Below are 26,332 nucleotides of genomic sequence, written 5' to 3'. Positions count from 1 at the left end.
AGGCCATGTGACCGATGAACATGACAACGCTGGTCGATAAAGAGCAGTGACTTTTTCAAGCAGCTGATTAGTGGGGTGCCCGTAGTTGATCCTCACCAGTCTAAGGAATAGGTCATCAATACTCTAATCCAAGAAAACAACTTTAAAGGGAATCTGTCAGCAGTTTTGACCACACTACACATGTTGAGTGTGCTAAATAGATCCTGGGGAGAGCAGTACAAGCATACTTTTTTTTTTAGTTTTTCTTTTCAGGAGTGGCAAGAATATGAAGTTTTATTCAGCCAGGCCCTGCTAATGCAAGTGCACTAGAGAAGCACCTTCATTGTGCCATTGAGCTACTTCACTGACCCCCTTCTCTGAGAGACAGCTGTAGCATTTAACCAGTAGGCCACTACAGCTGTCACTCAGCAGAGAGAAGGGACTGTGAACCTGCTTAATGCAAGTAGTACTTCAAAGTAAAGCTCCACCTCCAGCGCCTAAGAACAGTAACCTCCGTACCCTTTTGAGGCCCCTCGAAACAGAGCAGCAGGTCAGGCATGTGCACACTTGCAAATCTGGCTTATTCAGCTGTCTCTGGAACTCCAGTAGAGACAAATGGAGTGACATTGTGCATTCCCGACATGCCACTCCGTTAATTTCAGGGGCGCCGAAGGGTTCGGGGTCCCCGTATTTCTGATCAGTGGGGATGCCAGTCATGGGACCGCAACCAATGTAATAGTTATCCCCTATCCTATGAATAGGGTATAACTTGTCACTACCGGAGTACCCCTTTAGGGAGCAGAATCTGGCAGAATTAAAGCTCATATTCTCACTGCTCCTAATTTTAAAAAAAAAATCACAAAAAGAATGTTTGTACTGTCTTCTCCAGCCATTACCTACAGCTGTTAGCAGTTGAGCATTATTAAAACTTTCCTTTTAAAATAGTCTTTTTTTGTGAGCAATCTGGAGTGCAGCTATGCAATTCAACGAAAACATAGAATTCACTAACATCAGCTTTATTATCAGGAGTAGTGTAAATATTAAGTTTTATTCTGTCATATGCTGACCCTGTATGTGTCCTGGAGGAGGTGTGTTGCAGTGAAGTGCTCTCTGCATTGTGCAGCTTCACAGCCCCTCCTCTCTGCTCTGAGTGACAGCTGTAGCATAGAACCAGGTGCAAATTACAGCAGTCACTCAGAGCAGATGGGAGGGTCTGTGAAGCTGTACAATTCAGGGAGCACTTCCCAGTGAAGCTCTGCCTCCAGTGCACTTGCAGAATCAGTGCTTGGCAGAATAAAAGTTAATATTCACTTTACTTTTGATAATAAAAAGTATGCTTGTCTTGGTCAAAACTGCTGAAAGACTCCCTTTTAATGTTCACCTGGTTGATGCATCTCCCGGCAGACCCCCCGTCCCCTGTCCCCAACACACACACACACACACATACACTGACAGCTGAGTATAAGGAAAATGCCTAAAAAGAAGATTTGAGCATGGTTTAATAGGGTCCTCCAGGATTTAACAACTGATGACCTATTCCTTGGATTGGTCATAAATATCAAATTGGCTGTTTGGGAGTAGCTCCGGCACCAGAACCGGTAAAGCTGCTTACTGTAGTTCTGCTCCCATTTACTTCAGTAGGAATAGTGTTTCAATCATCAGCTCCGTCCACTATGCAAGTGTCGGAGGTGTGTAGTTCCAGCGCTGATTTCTTGCGCAGATCTGCAAAATGCAGAAACTGGCCGTGAGTTTTCCACATTTTGCGGAACGGAACGTCCTGCCCTCTACAGATCTGTACTATCGTTGTCTGTAAAACTGACAAAAATAGGGCATGTTGTTGTTTTGTTTTTTTTGGGGGGGGGGGTGGGGGCGTGGAACAGACATATGGATGCGAACAGCATCTTTTGCGGCCTGTTGAAGTCAATGTGTCCACATCCAACTCGAAAAAATGATGATCGGATGCGGCCCATAATTTTTTTTGTGTGCATGAGGCCTATAGCTATTGATGCCTGATACAGACAGAGACCCTGCTCCTCACTCTTTTTAGAATTGCTGCTTTAGACAATGGAAGCTTATTTGGTATTGTTATACATAGGAGACTTAGATAATTAAAATTTTGGAACAAATATTATTAATCGAACCAGCTATCTTAGAAAAGATTGTGAAATTCTGTGTTATGACTGTTTTCCCTACATAAGACCTATATGATAAAATAACCACTTTTGATAGAACAAATGCTGTGTGTCTTGCAAAAAAAAAAAAAAAAAAATTAGGGTATTGATAAAAAGTGTTAGAATGCAGCGTTCACAAAGAGGAAATTTTGCTCTAGGCCCCCCGTTCCCCCAGCCTTCTTGAGGTTAAAATATAATAAAATTTAAAAAAAGAATTTGTTTATAAAGTTTACAGAAGATCCATTTTAGTGCTAACTTTGTATTATCAGAATGTTTTCTTATTATGTGTCTGTTTCTTATACACTAGCTTATTTTGCCTGCAATACTTTTTTTTTTCTTTTTTTAGGTTCATGCTTCATTCGAACTGACCAGCTAGATGGTGAGACAGACTGGAAGTTGAAAATAGCTGTCAGCTGTACCCAGAGACTACCAGCATTGGGAGTAAGTGATAATCGGTGTCAGTCCTTATGTAGTGGTCAGATATTTTAGAAAAGGGGTGCAAAACCTGCCATAATGGGCATCCCCCAACTATTTGGTTACGGAAATGCTTGTCTTTTTGTGACTGCTCACATATATTACCATGTTTCCATCTCTGAGGGAAGAGAACTGACATGTATCTCTAGACGAGTAAGTACTAACGATGCACTGTGTAACCATATCTATCTAGGTATATGACTGTTTTTCATTATAGATTGTTAATTTTGTAAAATGCTGGCCTGTTACCACAAAATCTATAATCTATAGTGAGAAATCCACATGGATGCATGGGTACCTCTTTGGAGTGATGATTAGGAAACAATTAAACCCCCATTCTCATAATTATTGCATCTTCTCCTCTGTGGAGTGATGATTAGGAGACAAGGAGACCCCCATTCTCCTAGTCATTGCATCTTCTCCTCTGTGGAGTGATGATTAGGATACAAGGAGACCCCCTTTCTCCTAGTCATTGCATCTTCTCCTCTGTGGAGTGATGATTAGAACACAAGGAGACCCCCTTTATTCTATTCATTGCATCTTCTCCTCTGTGGAGTAATGCTTAGGAGACAAGGAGATCCCCATTCTCCTAGTGATTGCATCTTCTCTTCTGTGGAGTGATGATTAGGAGACAAGGAGACCCCCATTCTCCTAGTCATTGCATCTTCTCTGTGGAGTAATGATTAGGAGACAAGGAGACCCCCATTCTCCTAGTCATTGCATGTTCTCATCTGCGGAGTGATGATTAGGAGTCTAGGAGAACCCTCATAGTTAAGTGCATGGTCTGTGGAGTGATGATATAACTCTATTTTTGGTTCACTCAGCCTGTCCTAGTGATGACATGTGCATATGATCACATGATATACATGAAAGTTTGTGCTCTGGTGCCATGCATGCATCTGTGCATGATCAATTCATTCATCAAGTTACCAAGCAAGATGCTAAATTCTTGTTAAGACGACAGTACCACCAGCTGTGAGAGTCACCAGTGATATGAAATTTATGTCACATGTCCAAAAGATGATGCACATGCTTTATTTCATTCGATATGATGAGTTAAAAACATACAGTAAAAAAAAAGTTGCAGCTTTAAAGTAGCACTTCCACAAACCTGTTATTCTCTGGCCCGTTAGAAAGATGGATGATGTAAATTGTAGTGGCGGTAATCTTTTTACCGGTGACTGTAGTTGAGTTAACCTCTCCCTTCTGGTCCTCAGCTGGGTCACATGGGTTGACAGGAAGTCAGTTTCTCAATTGAGACTTAAATTGAAGCTCATATAGGAATGATTTAGAGAAAATGACTTCCTGCCTCACATACTATAAGACAGTGGACAGAATTACTATTGAAAATGTGGCAGAATTTCGGAGCAATTAGCGACAAAAAACTAGCATACACATCTAGCTCTAACAGTTTTAGAAACTTTCAGGCGCTCTATCCCCGTCGTACTATAAGAGGCATGGCTTAGCAGAAAGGGGCATGGCTTTTGCAAGAAAGGGGATGTGGCTTAAATGTGACATCATGCTCCAAAAAAGATGGCAAAAATTTGGTGCATTTTCGGAGTATAATTAAGCCAGCTTGTAGGTGGTGACAACTTAGACAAAAAAGTCTAATCGAAGATGCGCCAAACTTATCATCTAGCATCAACCACTGTGGTAAACCTGGAGCAGTTGAAAATGGTCTACTGTAAGATCACACTGTCTTACTTTTAGACAGTATTAGTAAATCTAACCAACTGAGTCATTTAGAGAGTCGGTGTCAGTCTCACAACACAGCTGAGGACCAGAAGGGAGTGAACAACTCACAAATACTGTCACAGTAAGAAGATTATTGTGGGAGTTTTGTGGGAGTGCTTCTTTAATCATGCGAGATGTGCAATCATCTCCCGCTCATTGGTTGTCAGTGTGCTCCTAATTATCAGGTGACACAACAAGAAGAGGTACCCAAAACATCAGCACGTTTTGTCAGACAATTGCAAACCTATCAATTGTTAGGATGACTTTTGCTATGTTTGCAATGCATTTCAAAAGGTATGTGCTGCTTTTTCTTTAAGGATTATGACTGGCTGTTTAAGAACTGTGGGAATTCCATATCCATGACCTTTGCATTCCTAAAGGTTTCTTCACAATGGTACCTCCGATAGTACCTTCTCCAGCACTCACATGCTCATGGTTTTTATAAAATTTCCAGTACACAATGCATCTCATAGAGGCCAATTATGTATCTCTAATCCCTTTTGCTGCATTTCTCTCCCTTTCACACTAATCCAGTCGAAGCACTCTTAGGGTCCTATTAGGAGCAGCGATCAGCGATTTAGAAGGTTGTTCACTTTCAAAAGATGTTTAGTTACACAAAACAATAATTGCTCTTTGCTCTTTACTGTGATTGTTGTTCGTTTGTGAGAGCATTTACACTGCTAATGATTAGAAAATTTCTAATTAGAGGAGGGGATTTGGCAATTTATGATAATCTTTCAGATTTGTCCGTTCCACCAAAAACTATTGTTTTATCGTTCAATGTTTGGTCACTGCACACTTACACTGTACCTATATTTTCTGGAACTTATATTATTCTTTGAGAATTCAAGTGATAATTGCTTTGTTTGGTAGGCCCTTAGACTGGCCATACACATGTTGTTGCCTGCCTGGCTCGACTGTGCAAGCAATAGTAGGAAGAGGAGGAGGAAGCCACTGCCAGACTCATCTAGCAGTGGCTTATCTCCCCAAAAACAAAAGAATCGGGCAGTTAAACTCATGAGGCCTCCATCCACATTAGATGTTCAGCTGCTCCCAGCTAAATCAATGAGTCCATGATTAGTCATAAGTGTGCAGACAGGTTATAGCTAATGAATGAGCTCCTATTCATTATGTAGAAATTGGCCATATTTGGCAATTTTGACACTGACCAGCCCTTTATAAAGAATACCACATGATGTGTGTATTCACAAGATTGTTGTCACGACCATGTTCATGGTCGTGACTCCTTGGGAGCTGCATGCAGTTGCCCGCGGTCTGGTGTTGTGTCAACCGCAGCTGGGGGCACTTAGTTGTTTGCCTCAAGTGCGGTTGCTGCGGACAACAGGTATGCGTGCGGCTGACTTTGGTTTATGTGTGTGTGCACTCTGATATTTTCCCTTCGCCTGTGGCTGCCCGTGGCAACCTGTGGTGTTGTGTACATGTGGTGGCAGTGTCTCGGCCTTCTGGCCGGCTCCCAGGACACGTTTGCCACGCATGTCGTTGTCGACGGTAACAGCTGCAGTGAGAGTTGCTTTGTGTATTCCCCTTTATGTGGTTTCACTACACTCCCTGGTTATTGAAGGGTTAACTCCCTCAGTGTGTGTGCACTGGGTGTGTCTGCGTGGGTGTGGCTACATGGGCTATTTAACCTCAGTTGAGACCTGATGTCTGAGGGGTACTCCAGCCTTGTAGTAAGCTGGAGGCACTCTCCTGGTCCCATATACCATCTGCCAGTGAGGGCCACCCTTGTGGTCATAAATTGTGTTACTATATGTTTATGTGATGTTAAGTTTATGTCTATGTGGTGTCTGTTATTATTGCAGCTATGGTTCTGGGTCCCTGTGTGTTTGTGTGCTGTGTCCTTTTATGTTTGTGTGTGGACTGCCAGCACTTGTGTCTAGGGATCCAGTCAGTGTGTCTGTGGCAGGTAGAGGTGGAAGTCTTTCACTCTCCTGCCATATCCATAGTCTGTTTATGGTTACATCCCATTGCAGCTCGGCCAGTTTTAGACTCCTGTTTCTCCGCAACCAGGAGGAACAGGTGGTCTACCCAGCTCCTAGTTCAGGGATCGGCGGAGGGTGAGTAGGGATCCGAGGTTCCTGAGCATGGGCCCTCCTACCTTTAAGGTCGGCTCATGCAGCTAGGAGTTAGGGTCGGATTAGGGATGCGTTAGGAGGTGACCTGCTCCCTAATTATGTCGTCCTGGCCGAGCAGCCACTAACATCTTCTGGCATCGCACGGCTGAGGGTTTTCCCCATCCTCAGCCGTGACAATTGTTTCCTTCCTTTCTACATTTGTTAAAGCTTTTGAGGACTGTATAACATGCCTGTGCATAATTTGACCCTGAACTTTACACCTTACAGTCAGGTCCATAAATATTAGGACATCAACACAATTCAATTTTTTTTGGCTCTATACACCACAACAATGGATTTGAAATGAAATGAACAAGATGTGCTTTAACTGCAGACTGTCAGCTTTAATTTGAGGATATTTACATCCAAATCATGTGAACGGTGTAGGAATTACAACCGTTTGCATATGTGCCTCCCACTTGCTAAGGGACCAAAAGTAATGGGACATAAAAATAATCATAAGTCAAACTTTCACTTTTTAATTCTTGGTTGCAAATCCTTTGCAGTCAATTACAGCCTGAAGTCTGGAACGCATAGACATCACCAGATGCTGGGGTTCATCCCTGGTGATGCTCTGCCAGGCCTCTACTGCAACTGTCTTCTGTTCCTGCTTGTTCTTGGGGAATTTTCTCTTCAGTTTTGTCTTCAGCAAGTGAAATGCATGCTCAATCGGATTCAGGTGAGTTGATTGATTTGGCCATTGCATAACATTCCACTTCTTTCCCTTAAAAAACTTTGGTTGCTTTTCCTCTGTTCATCCACTACAGTTGTTCTCCGTGGTCTTCCGGGTCTTTTGGTGTTGCTGAGCTCACCGGTGCGATCTTTCTTTTTAAGAATGTTCCAAACAGTTGTTTTGGCCATGCCTAGTGTTTTTGCTATCTCTCTGATGGGTTTGTTTTGTTTTTTCAGCCTAATGATGGCTTGCTTCACTGATAGTGACAGCTCTTTGGATCTCATCTTTAGAGTTGACAGCAATATATTCGAAATGCAAATAGCACACTTGAAATGAACCCTGGACCTTTTATCTGCTCAGTGTAATTGGGATAATGAGGGAATAACACACACCTGGCCATGGAACAGCTGAGAAGCCAATTGTCCCATTACTTTTGGTCCCTTAACAAGTTGGAGGCACATATGCAAACTGTTGTAATTCCTACACCGTTCACCTGATTTGGATGTAAAATTATAGCTGACAGTCTGCAGTTAAATCACATCTTGTTTGTTTCATTTAAAATCAATTGTGGCGGTGTATAGAGCCAAAAATGTTAGAATTGTGTCGATGTCCCAATATTTATGGACCTGACTGTATGTCAGTTACCATGTGATTTTCGGGATGTTGAAGACTTTTCCTTTGTGTGATGTAGGTATATATATACAGTACAGACCAAAATTTTGGACACACCTTCTCATTCAAAGAGTTTTCTTTATTTAAATGAGAAGGTGTGTCCAAACCAGGCATGTAGAGTCCATCCGTTCACCTTTTCTGCGTCGCACAAAGACACGGTGGTTGGAACCAAAGATCTCAAATTTGGACTCATCAGACCATAGAACAGATTTCCACTGGTCTAATGTCCATTCCTTGTGTTCTTTAGCCCAAACAAGTCTCTTCTGCTTTTTGCCTGTCCTTAGCAGTGGTTTCCTAGCAGATATTCTACCATGAAGGCCTGATTCACACAGTCTCCTCTTAACAGTTGTTCTAGAGATTTGTCTGCTGGCCACTCGTTTTTCTTTACTTAGCTGCTTTTTTCTTGCCATAATACAAATTCTAGCAGTCTATTCAGTAGGACTATCAGCTGTGTATCCACCTGACTTCTCCACAACGCAACTGATGGTCCCAACCTCATTTACAGGTCCTTCTAAAAAAATTAGCATATTGTGATAAAGTTCATTATTTTCTGTAATGTACTGATAAACATTAGACTTTCATATATTTTAGATTCATTACACACCAACTGAAGTAGTTCAAGCCTTTTATTGTTTTAATATTGATGATTTTGGCATACAGCTCATGAAAACCCAAATTTCCTATCTAAAAAAATTTGCATATTTCATCCGACCAATAAAAGAAAAGTGTTTTTAATACAAAAAAGTCAACCTTCAAATAATTATGTTCAGTTATGCACTCAATACTTGGTCGGGAATCCTTTTGCAGAAATGACTGCTTCAATGCGGCGTGGCATGGAGGCAATCAGCCTGTGGCACTGCTGAGGTGTTATGGAGGCCCAGGATGCTTCAATGCGGCGTGGCATGGAGGCAATCAGCCTGTGGCACTGCTGAGGTGTTATGGAGGCCCAGGATGCTTCGATAGCGGCCTTAAGCTCATCCAGAGTGTTGGGTCTTGCGTCTCTCAACTTTCTCTTCCCAATATCCCACAGATTCTCTATGGGGTTCAGGTCAGGAGAGTTGGCAGGCCAATTGAGCACAGTAATACCATGGTCAGTAAACCATTTACCAGTGGTTTTGGCACTGTGAGCAGGTGCCAGGTCGTGCTGAAAAATGAAATCTTCATCTCCATAAAGCTTTTCAGCAGATGGAAGCATGAAGTGCTCCACAATCTCCTGATAGCTAGCTGCATTGACCCTGCCCTTGATAAAACACAGTGGACCAACACCAGCAGCTGACATGGCACCCCAGACCATCACTGACTGTGGGTACTTGACACTGGACTTCAGGCATTTTGGCATTTCCCTTTCCCCAGTCTTCCTCCAGACTCTGGCACCTTGATTTCCGAATGACATGCAAAATTTGCTTTCATCCGAAAAAAGTACTTTGTACCACTGAGCAACAGTCCAGTGCTGCTTCTCTGTAGCCCAGGTCAGGCGCTTCTGCCGCTGTTTCTGGTTCAAAAGTGGCTTGACCTGGGGAATGCGGCACCTGTAGCCCATTTCCTGCACACGCCTGTACACGGTTGCTCTGGATGTTTCTACTCCAGATTCAGTCCACTGCTTCCGCAGGTCCCCCAAGGTGTGGAATCGGTCCTTCTCCACAATCTTCCTCAGGGTCCGGTCACCTGTTCTCATTGTGCAGCGTTTTCTGCCACACTTTTTCCTTCCCACAGACTTCCCACTGAGGTGCCTTGATACAGCACTCTGGGAACAGCCTATTCGTTCAGAAATTTCTTTCTGTGTCTTACCCTCTTGCTTGAGGGTGTCAATGATGGCCTTCTGGACAGCAGTCAGGTCGGCAGTCTTACCCATGATTGCGGTTTTGAGTAATGAACCAGGCTGGGAGTTTTTAAAAGCCTCAGGAATCTTTTGCAGGTGTTTAGAGTTAATTAGTTGATTCAGATGATTAGGTTAATAGCTCGTTTAGAGAACCTTTTCATGATATGCACATTTTTTTAGATAGGAATTTTGGGTATTCATGAGCTGTATGCCAAAATCATCAATATTAAAACAATAAAAGGCTTGAACTACTGCAGTTGGTGTGTAATGAATCTAAAATATATGAAAGTCTAATGTTTATGAGTACATTACAGAAAATAATGAACTTTATCACAATATGCTAATTTTTTTAGAAGGACCTGTATAAGGCAAGAAATCCCACTTATTAAACCTGACAGGGCACACCTGTGAAGTGAAAACCATTTCAGGCGACTACCTCTTGAAGCTCATCGAGAGAATGCCAAGAGTGTGCAAAGCAGTAATCAAAGCAAAAGGTAGCTACTTTGAAGAACCTAGAATATGACATATTTTCAGTTGTTTTACACTTTTTTGTTATGTATATAATTCCACGTGTGTTAATTTATAGTTTTGATGCCGTCAGTGTGAATCTACAATTTTCATAGTCATGAAAATAAAGAAAACTCTTTGAATGAGAAGGTGTGTCCAAACTTTTGGTCTGTACTGTATATTTATAGTCAAGCAAATTCTGAATGGGTAAATAGGCGGAACAAGGAATTAAAATAAAAGTAAAAAAAATAAAAATTCTGACACAGGGCCATAATTTTACCTTTCTCCAATTACCTATATATATGCTTTCTTCCTTTTAATGAGCACAGGCAGATTTAGAGAGGTAAGTATACTTTAGCTCTGTAGTAAAATAATTAATCACATGTATAGTCATTGGCTCATGTTGTCCTCGGAATGTTTTTGAGTAGCCATCGATGTGAGGACTGGAGCACTATATAGTACAAGCTGCCCTCTTACTATGTTGTTTGAGTAGCTTCCAATAGGTAAGTGAACTCTGAAACATAAGGAATAAGTCACAAGCCCAGTAGGCATTATTGAAGACTTATTAAAAGCATAGTTACAAAAGACAGAGTGCTAGTTAACTTATAAAATCATCACCTGCAGGCTTTATCAGTAGTAGAGCAGTCACTTGATGACGTTTTCCACTGAGCTACCAAAGGTGAGACAGACTGTTCCATCAAAAGTATATAACTTGTTAAAATCACTTCATGTATACTATTGCTGTGTAGAGTTGTTAAATGGGTTATCTAGGATTTTCATATTGATGGCCTGTTCTCAGGCTAGGTCATCAATATGAGATCAGCAGGGCTCCAACTCAATGTACTCCCACCAGTCAGATGTTTGAGGAAGCCACGGTTCTCACCTAAAATCTCACCGTGGACTCCTCACAGCTTACCAAGCACAGTGCTGCCCATTGGATACCGACTGTGCTTAGTATCGGAGCTCAGCCCCATTCACTTGAGCCTAGGCTATATGACTGATGATTGTAACGTCACATCAAAGCGCTTACGAAGCGCTGCTGACTCTTTGTACAGCAGATCGATGGCGGTGCCAATCTCATATTGATTACCTTTCTCTAGGATAGCCCATCAATATGTGTGTATATATATATATATATATATAAATCTCTGAAAACCCCTTAAACTTTCTATGTGGACTTTAGCACTGCAGAGAGCCTCACTTAACAGTTTCCATGATGACCATGAATGAGTGAGAGATGGTTACTCAAAGCACCATACCTCTCCTATACTATCCCAATGCTGTGACTGTTCAGGGCTTCTTACTTTACACTTATAATTGCAGTGTTTATCTGTCATTCTGTTAGTTCTTCCAGTCTTCTACCTATTATTGTAATGAGAATTACCTTGCAGATAAATACTTTCTTGGGCAGAAGAGTAATAAACTGAGATTATGTTGGTGTCTTATTGAAAACTTTTCTCTCTCTTAATTTCTGCTACAAACGGACAGAAATTCCTAATGAAGTCCACACACATTGTATAAACCCTCATATCTTGTATAGTAGCCTAACAGGCTAGCACATGAATGTTTTACCTGTTCTGCTTTGGATTATAGTTGCAGTTTAGTTCACTTACAGCTTGGTGGTTTTGGGACTAAGTCGTCTCAGACTGCTCACATTAGTAAAAGTGATCACGTCTGTTCAGACTGAGGCAAATCGTGATTATCCATGATTTCCTGACGCTGCTTGGCGTTACAGTATTCCCGGTTCCTTGCTATTACCGAAATGTAATCCATTGGGAAGGTGGCAGTGATACACTGTTCCCAAACTGTAGGGAGTCTCCTTGACCTAACTTCTGCTCATTCAAGGAATTGCTGTTTCTTAATGCAGTCAATTACCTGCTTTTCTAATAGTCACTAAAGCTGCTATTTGCTGAAATTCGGCAGTACAAAGGTGTTTCCCGTATTCATAGCACCTGCTGTGAAAATGGCAAAGATTACTTCTTATTTATACAAGCACTCAGACGCTGGTATCAGATTGCCCATATTGTTTATTCATTCTTTAACCTGGTGTTTCCTTGCCAAAGGGGGTTTGCCATCTACAGTATCTATCTATCTATCTATCTATCTATCTATCTATGTATCATAAAAATAACATCCCTGCATTTATATACACAACATGCATATACATGTTATGCTTTCACTATGCGCTAAATGACAGCCTGGGATAAAATGCTGACATAGACTGTTAAAGCTCAGCAAGAGACTTCGGTGTTCATAATTCTTGAATGCCACCTGCTGGTCTTAACTTACCATAACCACATAAAACCAAATGTTTTCTGCTCCAAAAAACGCTTTCAGAAAATGACAATGATGATGATTATTACGATTAGATTTTTCCCTATTAGTTGAGCCACTTGTATTATGTTTTTTTTAGATGTTAGCAATACAACACAAATCATGCAGACTTAAATTGTGGAAGCAAGGATGCTAAATATAATAATCATTTATATAATAGACCTAAAAGAATCAATTGCCAATTTAAGAAATGTAAAAAAAAAAAAAAACGGAGTACAAAGAGAATAAAGTTATTATTTTTTTTAAGTCATAAAAATATTAAATATTAAAAAAAATAATTAAAATTTAGAGATAAAGAGAAAAAACAATATTTGCTGTATGGATTGGACGATCAGCAAAAATCGAATCTGAGTATAACGTGAGGCTTGTACAAACTATAATTGTCAATCATTTTGATTCCGGCACGTTCCTAATGTAATGGATGTCATGAAGCATCATCTGCACCACTGTGTAACTTTAGCCTCGGTGACACCCGGAATAAATAACCCTGCTTCTGAGCTTTTCGTAGAGAACAGATGACACCAACAGAGATGATCAGTGCAGATTTTGTTGTCTTCCTGAGCCACTTAGAAAGATCAGACAATTAAATTTTCAACACATCCTTCAATAATAGCTGTCTTGCCATACCTGTAACCCGCAGGTTAGGTTTCCTGTGGTTTTATACTCATAAGTGGCGCAGTATTTTTATTTTTTTTCCTTCCCTGTAAGCCTTCATGTTGTGAAACATTCATTTCCATCTTATGTGATCAAGTAAATTTATGAGCAGCGGTGAGGTCAGTGTAATTTTCAATAAATGGTGACTCGCTGATTTATATCAAAAGATCCATACAGCAGTAAACAATACCATTTACATTTAATTAGTTTTATTGAACCGGTGGCCATTTTATCTGTAATGAACCACATGTTATGATTAAGGATGTATTTTAATGATCTTTAAGTTGGGTGAACAAATGTTGCCCTTGACCTAATGGAGGAGGTTTCCCTGTCTTATTGATAACCTCCCAGTCATTTCTGTATTATTATACTGACGGGTAAAGAAAAACACCCCCATTATCATGTCGTCTCCTACTCATTTTGTGACTAATGTAGATGAATGAAATTTATCTCCTCCAGAACAGTTTTGCATATGTCACTCTGGAATCCACTATAGCTAAGAGGGCTCTATGTAGACTACTGTCATGTTGCACGGCTTTTAAAGCCAGCGCTTTACATGCGTCAGTGTATTAGTTTCCGTACCACAAGATTTGAAGCTTTTCGAACCATTACATTGTAGTTTGACTTGTTTTTAGCCTTCTGTATTGTTGAGAATCTGTCATATGTTTTACGTTCATATACAACATAACGTTTCTAAATTGACTGATGAAATGGTTTTATTTTTTGGAGCAGCCCCATCCTATAGGAATATATTTTAATACCAGCGTCTGAGTGCATGGCGTTATGTCTTTCTTTAATTAGCACATTCTCAGTCACTTTCATTATTTTCAGGTTATAGGTATACGTAATATGTTTTTGCTTCACTCCACCCTACCCCGACTATTAATTCCAAATATGCATGGAAGTCAAAGAGTAGAGTTGGGAGGAAAAAGCGGCGTAAAAAAAAAAAATATATATACATTTTTTGTTTCTTTTTTTGTGTGTTTTATTTTATGGTGAACTTTAGAACTTCAAGACTTATCCAATTAATGGGAATGTCTTAGTTTTTTTAATTCACCCCTTAAGGGCTGGGCCACTTTTTGCATTTTGGTTCTTTACTTATTATTAAAATCTCAGAAAACCATATAAATATATATATATATATATATATTTATTTATTTTTTATAAATTGTTTTTTATTTTATTTACTTTCTTTACATTAACTTTTAGTCCATTATTCTGATCACTTTTCCCATACACAGTAATAGAATACTATGAGATTTATGCTTGGCTTTACAGGCAGTTAAAGGGGTTGTCTCATCTCAGCGTTCCGGCGCTCTGCAGTTTCAGTAGCTCTTATTGCCGTACTTGAGAGCAACGGAAACAGCATAGCACAGCAAGCTATACTGGTTTTCTAACTCAGAAACAGCTTGGCTTGTTGTGCTACACTGTTTCCGTAGCTCTCATGCACGGCAATAAGAACTAGTGAAACTGCAGAGTGCCGGAGCACCCCCCTTAGGGGACACTAACCATACCCCATGCTTCCTATGTCCTACATTACAATGCTCCAATGCAGGAGGTAACCAACAGCAGCTGCACATCAGAACAGGATTTGCTAAAGGGTGCAATGGTAGGCTGATGAGTTTAGAATAAAGAGGTTTTGATAAATGGTGGTATTTAGAGAAAGCGATATCTGTTGGATGGGACACATTTATATTAGTGGCACAAATATTTTTCTTGAATGTCAAAAGAATATACAGAGGGGTGATAGCAAGCCATCGATTACAATCACGAAGAAAAAGCCCACATTAAACAATTCTATTCAATAAACAAACCCCACAAAAAGGTATCAGACAGTACATGAAGTGGATATCATAAGATTGACTCATTGAGGACAAAAAGGCGGTAGGGGAGGTAAAGTAAGGGAGGGAGGAGGTGGGGAAACAGGCAGGGATAAAAAGGGTGGCACAACCCCTTTAATGCTAGATGGCATCATCTGGGATGAGGCAGAACGGCTGTTCAGAGCAAGTGAAAACCTCCATCCAATCTGCGGCAACTGTGAAAAGCTGTCATGTTGACATGGCCCAATATTCCTGCAGAACGACTTCAACGCCAACACACTGCTATATGGGTTTCTCTAAGAAAGTGGCCAATCAGTATGTGTGTGTATATAGCACATTTCTGTTTTCATATTTAGTGCAAGAACAACTGTGCTATCATTTCTCTATCGTTCCAATGCAGCTAAAATAAAAAATAAAAAATTGAAGAAAATGTGAACTGGTAATTTTAAAATCTCCAGCATCTGCATATATGCATGGTTATTTCTACGGTGTAATCTTATCCTGCAGTCATAATGCAATCAAACTGTCTATTGTTCTGACTTTAACCTATCAAATAATGAGCAAGTGAACGCATGGAAGAAAGTATGGCTGCAGGATCGGACCACACAAGGTTTGTCTGTTACTATAGAAATATGTAGGTCTACATTGGAACTGTACACACAAATAATACAGGATTTCACATTATAGAATTAGCAGTGCTGCATTTTTTTTTCTTATTTAGGCCCAAATCATTTACTGTTCATACAGTTTTTTCTGCTAAACACAGGAAGAGGATCCAAAAAAAAGAAAAGTATCAATCTTTCTTTTGTAATTTTCCTTCCTTTGGTCCACGTTTGGCTTTGGTTCACATACCACTTCCACAAAAAGTGCAGAAAAACTTCTCAGAAAAGGGGCAGAATGGGTTAAACAAAATAATATAAGCAATAGTCACTACCAATGCCATTTCAACATTTACTGGGTACCCCACTGATCTATACTTCCTGGTGCCTCTTGACATGCAGGAAATGGCCATGGCAGGGGATCAGTGTGATGAGTATTCCTTCTTTTATTTTCCTTTTCCCCTTTAAGGTGCATTAAAATTGTTGTTCAAGTGGGCCTTCCCCCTAAAGAATCCAAGCTAGAAATGACAAGTGTTTAAGCTGAAACTTTAGATTTTTTCTTTAACCAGTTGGACTGAACAGTCAACTTTACTCCAACATTTTTTTTTATGTTTTTCCTCCCATAAGCTGCAGTGAGACAGCTTTTTAGTCTGTTAAGTTGGTGTTTAATATTTGTATGAGCAGTTTAGATAAAATGCCTAATGAAGAAAGCCTGGACAACTCTTTTTATTGTATGTGTGTGGTATTGGATTCCAAGGGACTCTTATTTTTCTGTTCACAATAAAGCACATAATAGGATGGATTATCTAAATTGTAGGCAATAACAGATGGGGAAGAGGTGAATGATGAAGACATAGGACACCCACATGTGTATTAGTTTCATATGAATTATTTCTCGTGGTCTTGATGAAAACCGAATAGGAAGGACAAGAGTGTGATGAATGGTCAGCGTGTGAAAGATTACAACAAATGGCAAACAGTTTAAGATGTGAGCAGATAGAGAAACATGCCTCCTCTTCCCTATACCAGTCCAAGGAGCGCATCATTTATAATTTACTGCCATGTAGGTTTGTTATCTCTGTAGCCGCAGCTGTTAATTAGTCTGATTTTAATTCAATATAAGTGAACACTTTCATACAAAAAAAGACAAATTTAATAATGTTATTTTGTGTTTTGCAGCATGGGACTAAAACATATTTCTACTAAGAAACCTTTTAGACATTTATGCTTCTAAGGGACTTCTGCCCTTTAAATCAGGCAGTTAAAAGGCTTTTCTCACAATGGATATTTCACTTGTTCAAAGGATAAATTAAAAATGTCTGATCACGGGGGGGTTACAGCGATCTCTTGAAAATGGGTCCTTGGGCCCCCGTTTCTCCTCACTTCTCGAGCACCACGAGGAGGAAATTAAATAGGGTGGCGGTCGAACATTTGCTGTGCCACTCAATTCAATATCTATGGGGCTGACAGACACAGTTGAGCACTGTACTTGGCAGTCTCCCTTAGTCCCATAGACATTGAATGGAATGATAGGGGACATTGTCGACCACCTCTCAATTCAAACTCCTACTCACTGCACTGGTGGCTCAGGCCCCCTATTCATGTAATCAGTGGGGCCCCCATTGATCAAACATTTATAAACTATGCTGTGAATTTCAGCTTGTTTTACTTGTAGAATAACTGTGGCCAAAAACCACATTACAAAACTTTGGCAATTCATGGTGAAACTAAAAAAAAAAAAAACTTCCACTCAGCAGGTGTAAAAACGTTGTTAGGGGCACTAAAGGGGTTGTCCACTTTATAATGATGACCAGGATAGGTAATCAATATCAGATTGGCGCGGGTCCGACTCCCAGCATCACCGCCTATCAGCTGTTTGAAGAGCAGGCTGCGCTAGTATGAGCATTGCCTTCCCTTCATTGTTTACTGCTCGCCATTGCAGCCTCAGCATTTAGCAGGTGCTCTTTCCTATTCATTTGAACAGAAAGGAGCCGTCCCATAGAATTGAATGGGCCGGCTTAGGTGTAATTACACCTGCTCTCTGAGAGCAGGTAAACAATGAACGGAAGGCAGCACTTATACGAGCACTGCTTTATCTTCAAACAGCTGATGGGGGGGGGGGGGGAGTGCCGGGTGTTGCAACCCTGCTGATCTGAAAATGATTACCTATCCTGAGGATATCAATAATGCAGACAACCCCTTTAAGTAGCAGACATCACCTGTAAGTGCTGAAGATGTAGGTCAGGTACATCGCATACAGACCCAGCCCCTTTTTTTGGGAATCCAATCAGACCGAACCCGTTGACTGATTCTTCCTAATCATCTATTGTTGTCAAAAGATGTACCGTATTTATGTAAACCTGCCATTAACAAATAAGGAGAAATTCCATGATCATTTAATATATGCATTTCTTCCGGTATTATGTCATAGCAGCACCTATGGATTCCCCCTTAAAACTTTGGTCTAAGAATATAGATTACTGTTATGCAGAAAGTCTTAGGTTCCATTTGATAATGTATTTGTTTAATTGTTTAGGATGAACCTGTGAAAAATCTGTGTCGTACTTAGACTTAGAAACCTTTTCCAGATATTTTCATTTTTTTTCTGTAGCATGCTGTGAAGCTCATATCACTGTGAGGTGTAAACCTTCCCAAAGGAATAGATGTGTATCCGATATAAAAGTTATCCATAACATGTTGTTTGGTAATATGTGCGCTCTGTCTCTGTCATTATGTGTTGGAGAAAAAAATTCCAAGATTTCGTTTCATGAAGAAAGAAGGAAAATCAATGGTATCATATTTAGAAATGAACAAGCTGTTTTTGGTCGGCCTTCTATGACATACTCTTATTTATTGATAGCGCTGCATTGTTTATTAATTGAAGCTATTCTCGATTGCAGGATCTCTTTTCAATCAATGCGTATGTTTATGCTCAGAAGCCACAACTGGATATTCACAGTTTTGAAGGTAACTTTACACGGGTAAGTAAATGCTTTCTCTAATTTTTCATATCCACACAATATGCCCTTGAGACGATATTGCATTGGCAGCTTATCAGGGGAGGTGCGGGGCTCGCAGAACAATGTGCACTGCACCTGCAGCACTTCACAAGTGAATACTGTCACAAGATCCATCACTGATAGGATCACCTGCACCATTGTTAGGTACTGTTTGTAGCTTTAACTCCATTCTGGGCCTGGTTATTTTTAATGCAGAAGATTTAGGAGTTTTGGCATAATTATCATAGCTTTGTGATATTCTGTCTAGTCAAGGCAGCATGCACGCCCAGACCTATAATATTAACAATTATAATAAAATAGACCGGCACTCGACCATATGGAGTCATGTAAGAGACTCAGGAGATGTGTAATACAATATACTTTTTAACTATAAGCACAATAAAATCTCATTAAAATAAGACATACAATGACATACAGTAAACGTGGGATAATGATAGATATGCAATCTCATATAAGGAATCCGCAATGCCGCATGCTGATGATCATCGCTGGAAGATCTGCAGATAAATTGCAGCTGCTTAGATAAAAATACCAAATAAAGCGCACAAGTGTGGAAAAAACGGTCCCGTTACACTGGTAACTTTTTAGTTCCTGTTTTATAAAGTTTGTGGTGATAGATAACAATGTATGGCTTTTTGGTACTCACTGTTCGGTAGTGCGCGTACTTGTGGCGTCCCACGTATAGAAGCGCTTACCTCGATGCAAGGTGGATCAGATATACACGGCAGGGTGTAGTTGATCGCTGATGAAGTAGATCGGAATACTGATGAATCGTTCCTATTCTCGCGAGATAAACTGTTCCCTTTCTTTCGTATGGCTTAAATTCACAGTAAATCTTCGTTCGTATTGTCACGAAAATAGGTGATTACCTTTCTTTCGTATAATGCCGTAAATAACTTCGATCCACAGTGAGTCTTCGCTCGTTTTATCGCAAAGTATTACCTTGACACCACGACGATCTTTTTGTAGGTATTCTTTCAGTAGTGCATGGCCATGCTGATGTACTGGACTCTTTATGAATAAACCTTAGGTCCCAGACGCTTTTCGAAATAGACCCCTATTTCTTCCTCAGTGGGTTTATTCGTATGAGAGAGTCCAGGTCAGGGGCGTAGCTAAAAATGCATGGGCCCCATAGCAAAAAAAATTTATGGCCCCCCCAGCCCCCACATATCTATCGGGCCTCCCACCACCCCTTCCAGAGCTCCCACCCAAACACCCATCCTAGATCTCCCACCGCCATGAGCATCAAAAAGTCTGAGGGTCTGGAGTTGTCACATCTGGTCTGGCACCTACCAATAAGGCCCCATTCACACGTCCGCAATTATGTTCTGCATTTTGCGGAACGGAATTGCGGACCCATTGATTTCTATGGGGCCGCACGATGTGCAGCCTGGACACGGAGTTGTTGACCCGCACTTCCGGGTCCGCAATTCCGTTCCCGAAAAAAAAATAGAACATGTCCTACTCTTGTCCGCATCTGCAGACAAAAGTAGGCATATTCTATGCAGTGTCGGCAATGTGCGGTCCGCAAATTATGGATCGCACATTACCGATGTCAGTGTTTTGCGGATCCACGGGCCCGTGGATTTGCAAAACACTTACGGATGTGTGAATGGGACCTTACCATGCGTCTTCAGTTAGATGAGAGAGAAAAGTCTGAGTGGACTCAGACTTTTTTCTCTCATCTAACTTTTACAAGTCAGTCCCATCAGACTCCCAATACAGACTAGCCTGGTGCCTGCCACAATAGTGCCTCTGCCACCACCAGACCACCAGCCCTGAGCCCGCCCGCAGTGGAACTGCGAGTACAGCAACCTTCAATAAGGAGCAGAACTTAGGGTAGTTTCACACTTGCGGCAGGACGGATCCGACAGGCTGTTCAGCCTGTTGGATCCGTCCTGCTGCTATTTCGCCGTGCAGCCGCTCCGTCCCCATTGACTATAATGGGAACGAGGACGGAGCTCCGATGCAGCGCAGCAGTGTGCGGTGAAAGGCTGGCGGCCGAAAAGTACTGCAAGTCCGACTTTTTCGTCCGGTGGCCTCTCACCGCGCAGTGCCGTGCTGCGCAGGAGCTCCGCCCCATCCCCATTATAGTCAAGGGGGACGGAGCGGCGGTCCAGCAAAATAGCGGCAGGACGTATCCGACAGGCTGAACAGCTTGCCAGATCCGTCCTGCCGCAAGTGTAAAAGTACCCTTAGTCTGTCATATAAGAGTGTGCCCCCCAAAAGAAGGAAGGGGCGCCCTCCTTATCACAGCTGGCATCTCTTTTTAACTTCAGATCATCAGACTCTCTCTCACTAATTGCAGCACACACCCCTGTAGTGTCCACCATCAGACAGGGTAGGGAAGAAACCCCAGAACTAGAGTGTCAGTGTGCCCCCCTTGCTTCTCTTGGGGGCCCCACTCTGCAGGCAGCTCTTTTTAACTTAAGAATTTAGATAAAGTTCTGAGATATCATAAGTTCTCACTTCCTTAAATTCACTTTAAGTGAATCACTTACTTTTAGAGTCACAGACAGCAGCAGGCAGTGGCAGGACTGGAGACTGGAGACCAGTGGGGAGTGTCATTAAAGCGATAGCATAGCGCCGAATCTGACTGGCGCCAGTGCGGCCGGCGGGACCGTCACCCTCCCTAGTCCCTCCACAACAGGTACCCCCCCCCAACCCCCGGCCTGGCCCGGCCCCGCCCCCTCCACCGCCTGAGTCTGCCTCCTGAGTCCTCCCTCTAGTTACTAGGAGGCGGAGCCGGAGGAAATCTTTCCTGCACTGCGGCGCTGGTGCCAGCCTGGCTCCGCCTCTGCTACGCCCCCGTTCCGGCCCGCCTCTGCCTCCTGAGTCCTCTTTCTAGTTACTAGGAGGCGGAGCCGGAGGAAATCTTTCCTGCACAGCGGCGTTGGTGCCAGCCTGGCTCCGCCTCTGCTACGCCCCCGTTCCGGCCCGCCTCTGCTACGCCTCCTTTCCGGCCCCCTTCTCTACAAATATATACAGTATATATATATATATATATATATATATATAAATTGTTGGATATTCAATATTGTATCAGATGAAATAAAGGGGGGTTGCCCATCACCAAGGGGACATCCCAGTGCTGATCAACAACATGAGGTTCAGACTTTATGTTTATGATCTTGCCATTTTCAACATTCCTCATTTTTGAGTTTGCACCACATGGCAAGTCCCACTTTTTGCTCAGATTATTTTAATATAATGCACTTGAAAAAAACTTTCAGTAAAGTAACTGTAGTATTAGCTGTGACTTTGGTTTAAATACTACCTGATATATGGGATTTGCTTAAATAGCAAAATCTTAAAGTAATGTTATTATCAGAATACATCCTATTGCTACTGGGAGCATGTCAGTAGTAAACTCTCAGGAACTTAAGTACTCGCTATATTTGTCCGCATGGGATGGAAATGCTGCAGGTTTTATGGCCAGATTTACACAGGAGAATCCAGAGTAGAATACAATTTGAACAAATCTCATCTACACACTTTTCCGTGCAGACCTTGACCTTCGATTTGGAATTTTAAACTTGATGCATGTTACGTTCTGCTGCAGATTTTCACTGAAGAGGAATGTATTCCGCTGCAAATCAGGAAAAACACACGTGGATTGTCATGCAGATTTGTGGTGATTTTCTCTGCCACTAGACTTGTGTTACCGTTAAGTGTTACACTCATTGACAAAAAAAATAAAGCATCAAACTTGTGAATGTAATAATATATGTTAGGGTACTTTCACACTAGCGTTTTTCTTTTCCGGCCTAGAGTTCCGTCCTAGGGGCTCTATACCGGAAAATAACTGATCAGTTTTATCCCCATGCATTCTGAATGGAGAGCAATTCATTCAGGATGCATCAGGATGTCTTCAGTTCAGTCTTTTTGACTGTTCAGGACGGAGATAATACTGCCGCATGCTACGGTTTGATCTTCGGCCAAAAATCCAGAACACTTGCCGGAATGCCAGATCCAGCATTTTTTTCCATAGGAATGTATTAGTGCCGGATCCGCCATTCATAATACAGGAATGCTAGATGCGCAGACCCCAAAAAATTAATGCCGGATACATTTTTCCAGATGACACAGGAAGACGGATCCGGCATTTCAATGCATTTGGAAGATGGATCAGGATCCTGATCAGTCTTACAAATGCCATCAGTTGGCATACATTTTGAAGGATCCGGCAGGCAGTTCCGTCGCCGGAACTGCCTGCCGTATTCCTCTGCCTCAAGTGTGAAAGTACCCTAAGTTATTGCAATATTAGAGGTCAGGTAGGCATCTGAATATCTTTAAAGATACCAGTCCTCTTTGGAGACTTACTGGAATACTGACAAGGCCAGCACACCGAAACAGCTGTCTACAAATGGATATCTGGCTTGGCTTGTTGGAAAGTCAGATTTTGACTCATATGGAGCCTTTGCCAGGAGTTGATGCTAGTGAGATGTTTCTCTTACTTGGGAGATAGCTCTTTGCATATTAAATTCCCATGGAGCATTGCTGATAAGTCTCTCTACCATGGTGTACTTCCAGTAAGTCTCCATAAGGAGATTTCACACCCTGTCTAAGCTGCATTCAAGGCATAGCACCCAGCCAGACAGAATTCTACACTGTATTGGTGTGGGGCAAGCACCCTGAAACAGATGGATGGATACCTGGCTTAGCTATATTCCCTTGTTAAATCCCAAAGCTTGTTGGAAAGTCTAATTTTGGGATCCAAGAGGTGGCGCAAGTGAGATGGTTCTTTACATATACAATATAAGAGTGAAAGAATAAGTTTATTGAGGAAAACTGTACAATCGAAAGTAAGATCTAGTACCCCACAGATGTTACAACTGGTCCCATAAATGCTCGATCGGAAATAAATCTGGTGACCGGGCAGCCAAGGAAGTGCTGCACTCTGGTGGAGGCATTCCTGGGAATCCTTTGCTTTGTGTGGGTGAGCATTATCCTGCTGAAAAATGCCAGTTGGAAGCCCTGCCATGAGAAGTAACGCATACTGTATGGGTCCAGGATGTCCTGCACATATTGCTGAGCTGTTAGTGTCACTCGTATCACTACTCGTATACAATTTCTCCCCAGATAATCACACCAGCAGTTGGGGTAATATGTTGCTCCATTGCAAAGGCAGGTTTGAAGAGCTCACGACGAGGCCACTATACTTGCACCCAACTACCGGATCCCAAACAGAACCTGTATTCAGCGCTAAAGACAATATACAGTAGTTCCAGTCTATAGCAATCCAGGTTTCCTTCACGACACCAGTGTAAGCAAAGGAGATGGTGGATGGCCATCAATGGCAGGACAAGTTCACACATTCTTTCTGCTTAATGCCTGGAAATGGTTCAGGCAAATACAGGGCAGTAATAAAGGTGCCACTAGTTGTTTGAATGGTGGACAATGAAACTGTGAGAGCTGAAACTGTGAGAGCTGCTCCTGCTTGTTGGTGGCTCAGATGATCCTCTCTACTGGTGATCTGTCTGTGCCATCTAGAGCCTATTTGCCATGTTTGCGTGCCCTTACGTAACCACTGCTCCTAAAACTTCCAAACAGCTAGGTCAGAACAGCTAAGATGGCCGGCAATTCATCAAAACAACCATCCTGCTACCATTGGTCCAGTGAAGCGCCCCCTCTCAAAGTCTGTCAACTGGGCAAAATGTCTTTCAGGTAGTCGTAGAGGCATGTCGACCAGTCACCAAGGACTACAATACCCCGAAGTAGCCTTTGATAGCCTTTTTATATGGAAGTGGGGTAAGCACTTTTACACCTTTTTCTGACAAGAACCAGTAATTTATCAGACCACACTTGTAACCATTTACATATCTGACATTGCAAAAAGTTTTGCAACAATACGGCATTATTTATTTTATTGTCAATGAGTGTATTTTAAAATAACCCAACATAAAAAACAAGTCACTTTTGTAATTTACTTTCTGTTACAAAAATGCCCCATTTGGGAGATATTTTCTTTGTTTCAGTATACGGTGGTATACAAAAGTTTGGGCAACCCTGGTCAAAATTACTGTTACTGTGAACAGTTAAGCAAGTTAAAGATGAAATGATCTCCAAAAGGCATGAAGATGGCACATTCCCTGTGTATTTTAAGCAAAAACCATTTTTTATTTTCATCTTTACCATTTTCAAAATGGCAAAAAAGGAAAAGGGCCCAAAGCAAAACTTTAGACGCCCTGCATGGTTAGTACCTAGTAGCTTGCCCTTTGGCAAGTAGCATAGCTTGTAAATGCATTCTCTAGCCAGCCAGCCCATCCCAGCACCTATCAGACAATGGGGACATATCCTAGCGATATGCCCCCATTATCTGATATGGGAAACCCCCTTTATTGGTTGGAGAGGTGTTCTTTTCGTGAAAATAAATACCTTTTTTCCCTAAACATACATTTGCTCTTTGCGGCCAAAAAGTTATATTTTAACCTCATCGGTTCACAGGACTTGTTTCTAAAATGCATCAGGCTTGTTTAGATTTTCTTTTGCAAACTTCTGATGCTGAATTTTATGGTGAGGACGCAGGAGGGCCATATTTGTGGAGGTGTCGCTGAACAGTAGAACAATATACCACAACTCCAGAGCCTGCTAAATCTTCCTGAAAGTATTTTGCAGTCAACCGGGTGTTCTGATTTGCCTTTCTAGCAATCTTATGAGCAGCTCTCTCTGAAATATCTTTGATCTTCCAGACCTTCTGTTGACCTCCACTGTTCCTGTTAACTGCCATTTCTTCTTTCTAAGGAAATGGCAACCTGAAAACGCTTGGCTATCTTCTTATAACCTTCTCTTGCTTTGTGAACCTCAACCATTTAGATTTTCAGAGTGTAAGACAGTTTAGAAGAGCCTGTGGCTGCTGTTTTTTGGGGACAGGGTTACAGGTTTCTTGGTATTTATAAAGTTTTAAAATTTGAATCACCTGGTCTTTTCTAACGATGATTGTGAACAAGCCTTATCCCTAACAGGCTACTTAAGGTTTGAGACCTTGGTCAAAGTTATCTGAGCGCTGAAATGTCCTTAGGTTCCCATACTTTTCCAAGGTACTCCTTTCCCTTTTTCACATTGTACAAAACCAAAATAATACACTGATATTGCTTAAAGGGAACCTGTCACCGGTATTTTGTGTATATAGCTGGGGACATGGTTTGCTAGATGGCCGCTAGCACAACCGCAATACCCAGTCCCCATAGCTCTGTGTGCTTTTATTGTGTGAAAAAAACAATTTGATACATATGCAAATTAACCTGAGATGAGTCCTGTATGTGAGATGAGTCAGGGACAGGACTCATCTCAGGTTAATTTGCATATGTATCAAATAGTTTTTTTTACACAATAAAAGCACACAGAGCTATGGGGACTGGGTATTGCGGATGTGCTAGCGGCCATCTAGCAGCCCATGTCCTCAGCTCTATACACACAATCCCGGTGACAGGTTCCCTTTAAAATGTTGAAAAGTGTGTTTCATCTTTTAACGTTATGCCTTTTTTTTTTTTTTTAGATCATCTTCAACTTGCTTAAATATTCACAGTACTACACAGTAATCGGGGTGCCTAATCTTTTGCATGCCACTGTAATAGTGCTGACTGTTGTTTAATCCAGTGTTTCCCAACCAGTGTGCCTCCAGCTGTTGCAAAACTACAACTCCCAGCATACCCGGACAGCATTTGGCTGTGCGGGCATGCTGGGAGTTGTAGTTTTGTAACAGCTGGAGGCACACTAGTTGGGAAACACTGGTTTAATC

The 26,332-nt window shown here is 41.6% G+C and overlaps 1 protein-coding gene across 3 annotated transcripts in view; it reads left to right on the top strand.

The window, feature by feature from the left end:
- Positions 1-26,332, top strand: part of LOC122944520 (probable phospholipid-transporting ATPase IIB) — a 302,414-nt gene that overhangs the window by 78,860 nt on the left and 197,222 nt on the right. For all 3 annotated transcript variants that reach the window (XM_044302895.1, XM_044302897.1, XM_044302896.1), the window contains exons 8-9: positions 2,497-2,591; positions 18,472-18,552. In XM_044302895.1, the coding sequence (XP_044158830.1) occupies positions 2,497-2,591; positions 18,472-18,552 (176 nt within the window). The remainder of the gene's footprint in view (positions 1-2,496; positions 2,592-18,471; positions 18,553-26,332) is intronic.

The sequence above is a fragment of the Bufo gargarizans genome, chromosome 8, assembly GCF_014858855.1.
Source record: "Bufo gargarizans isolate SCDJY-AF-19 chromosome 8, ASM1485885v1, whole genome shotgun sequence".
Taxonomy (NCBI): domain Eukaryota; kingdom Metazoa; phylum Chordata; class Amphibia; order Anura; family Bufonidae; genus Bufo; species Bufo gargarizans.
This window is presented reverse-complemented; position numbering and strand designations above follow the sequence as displayed.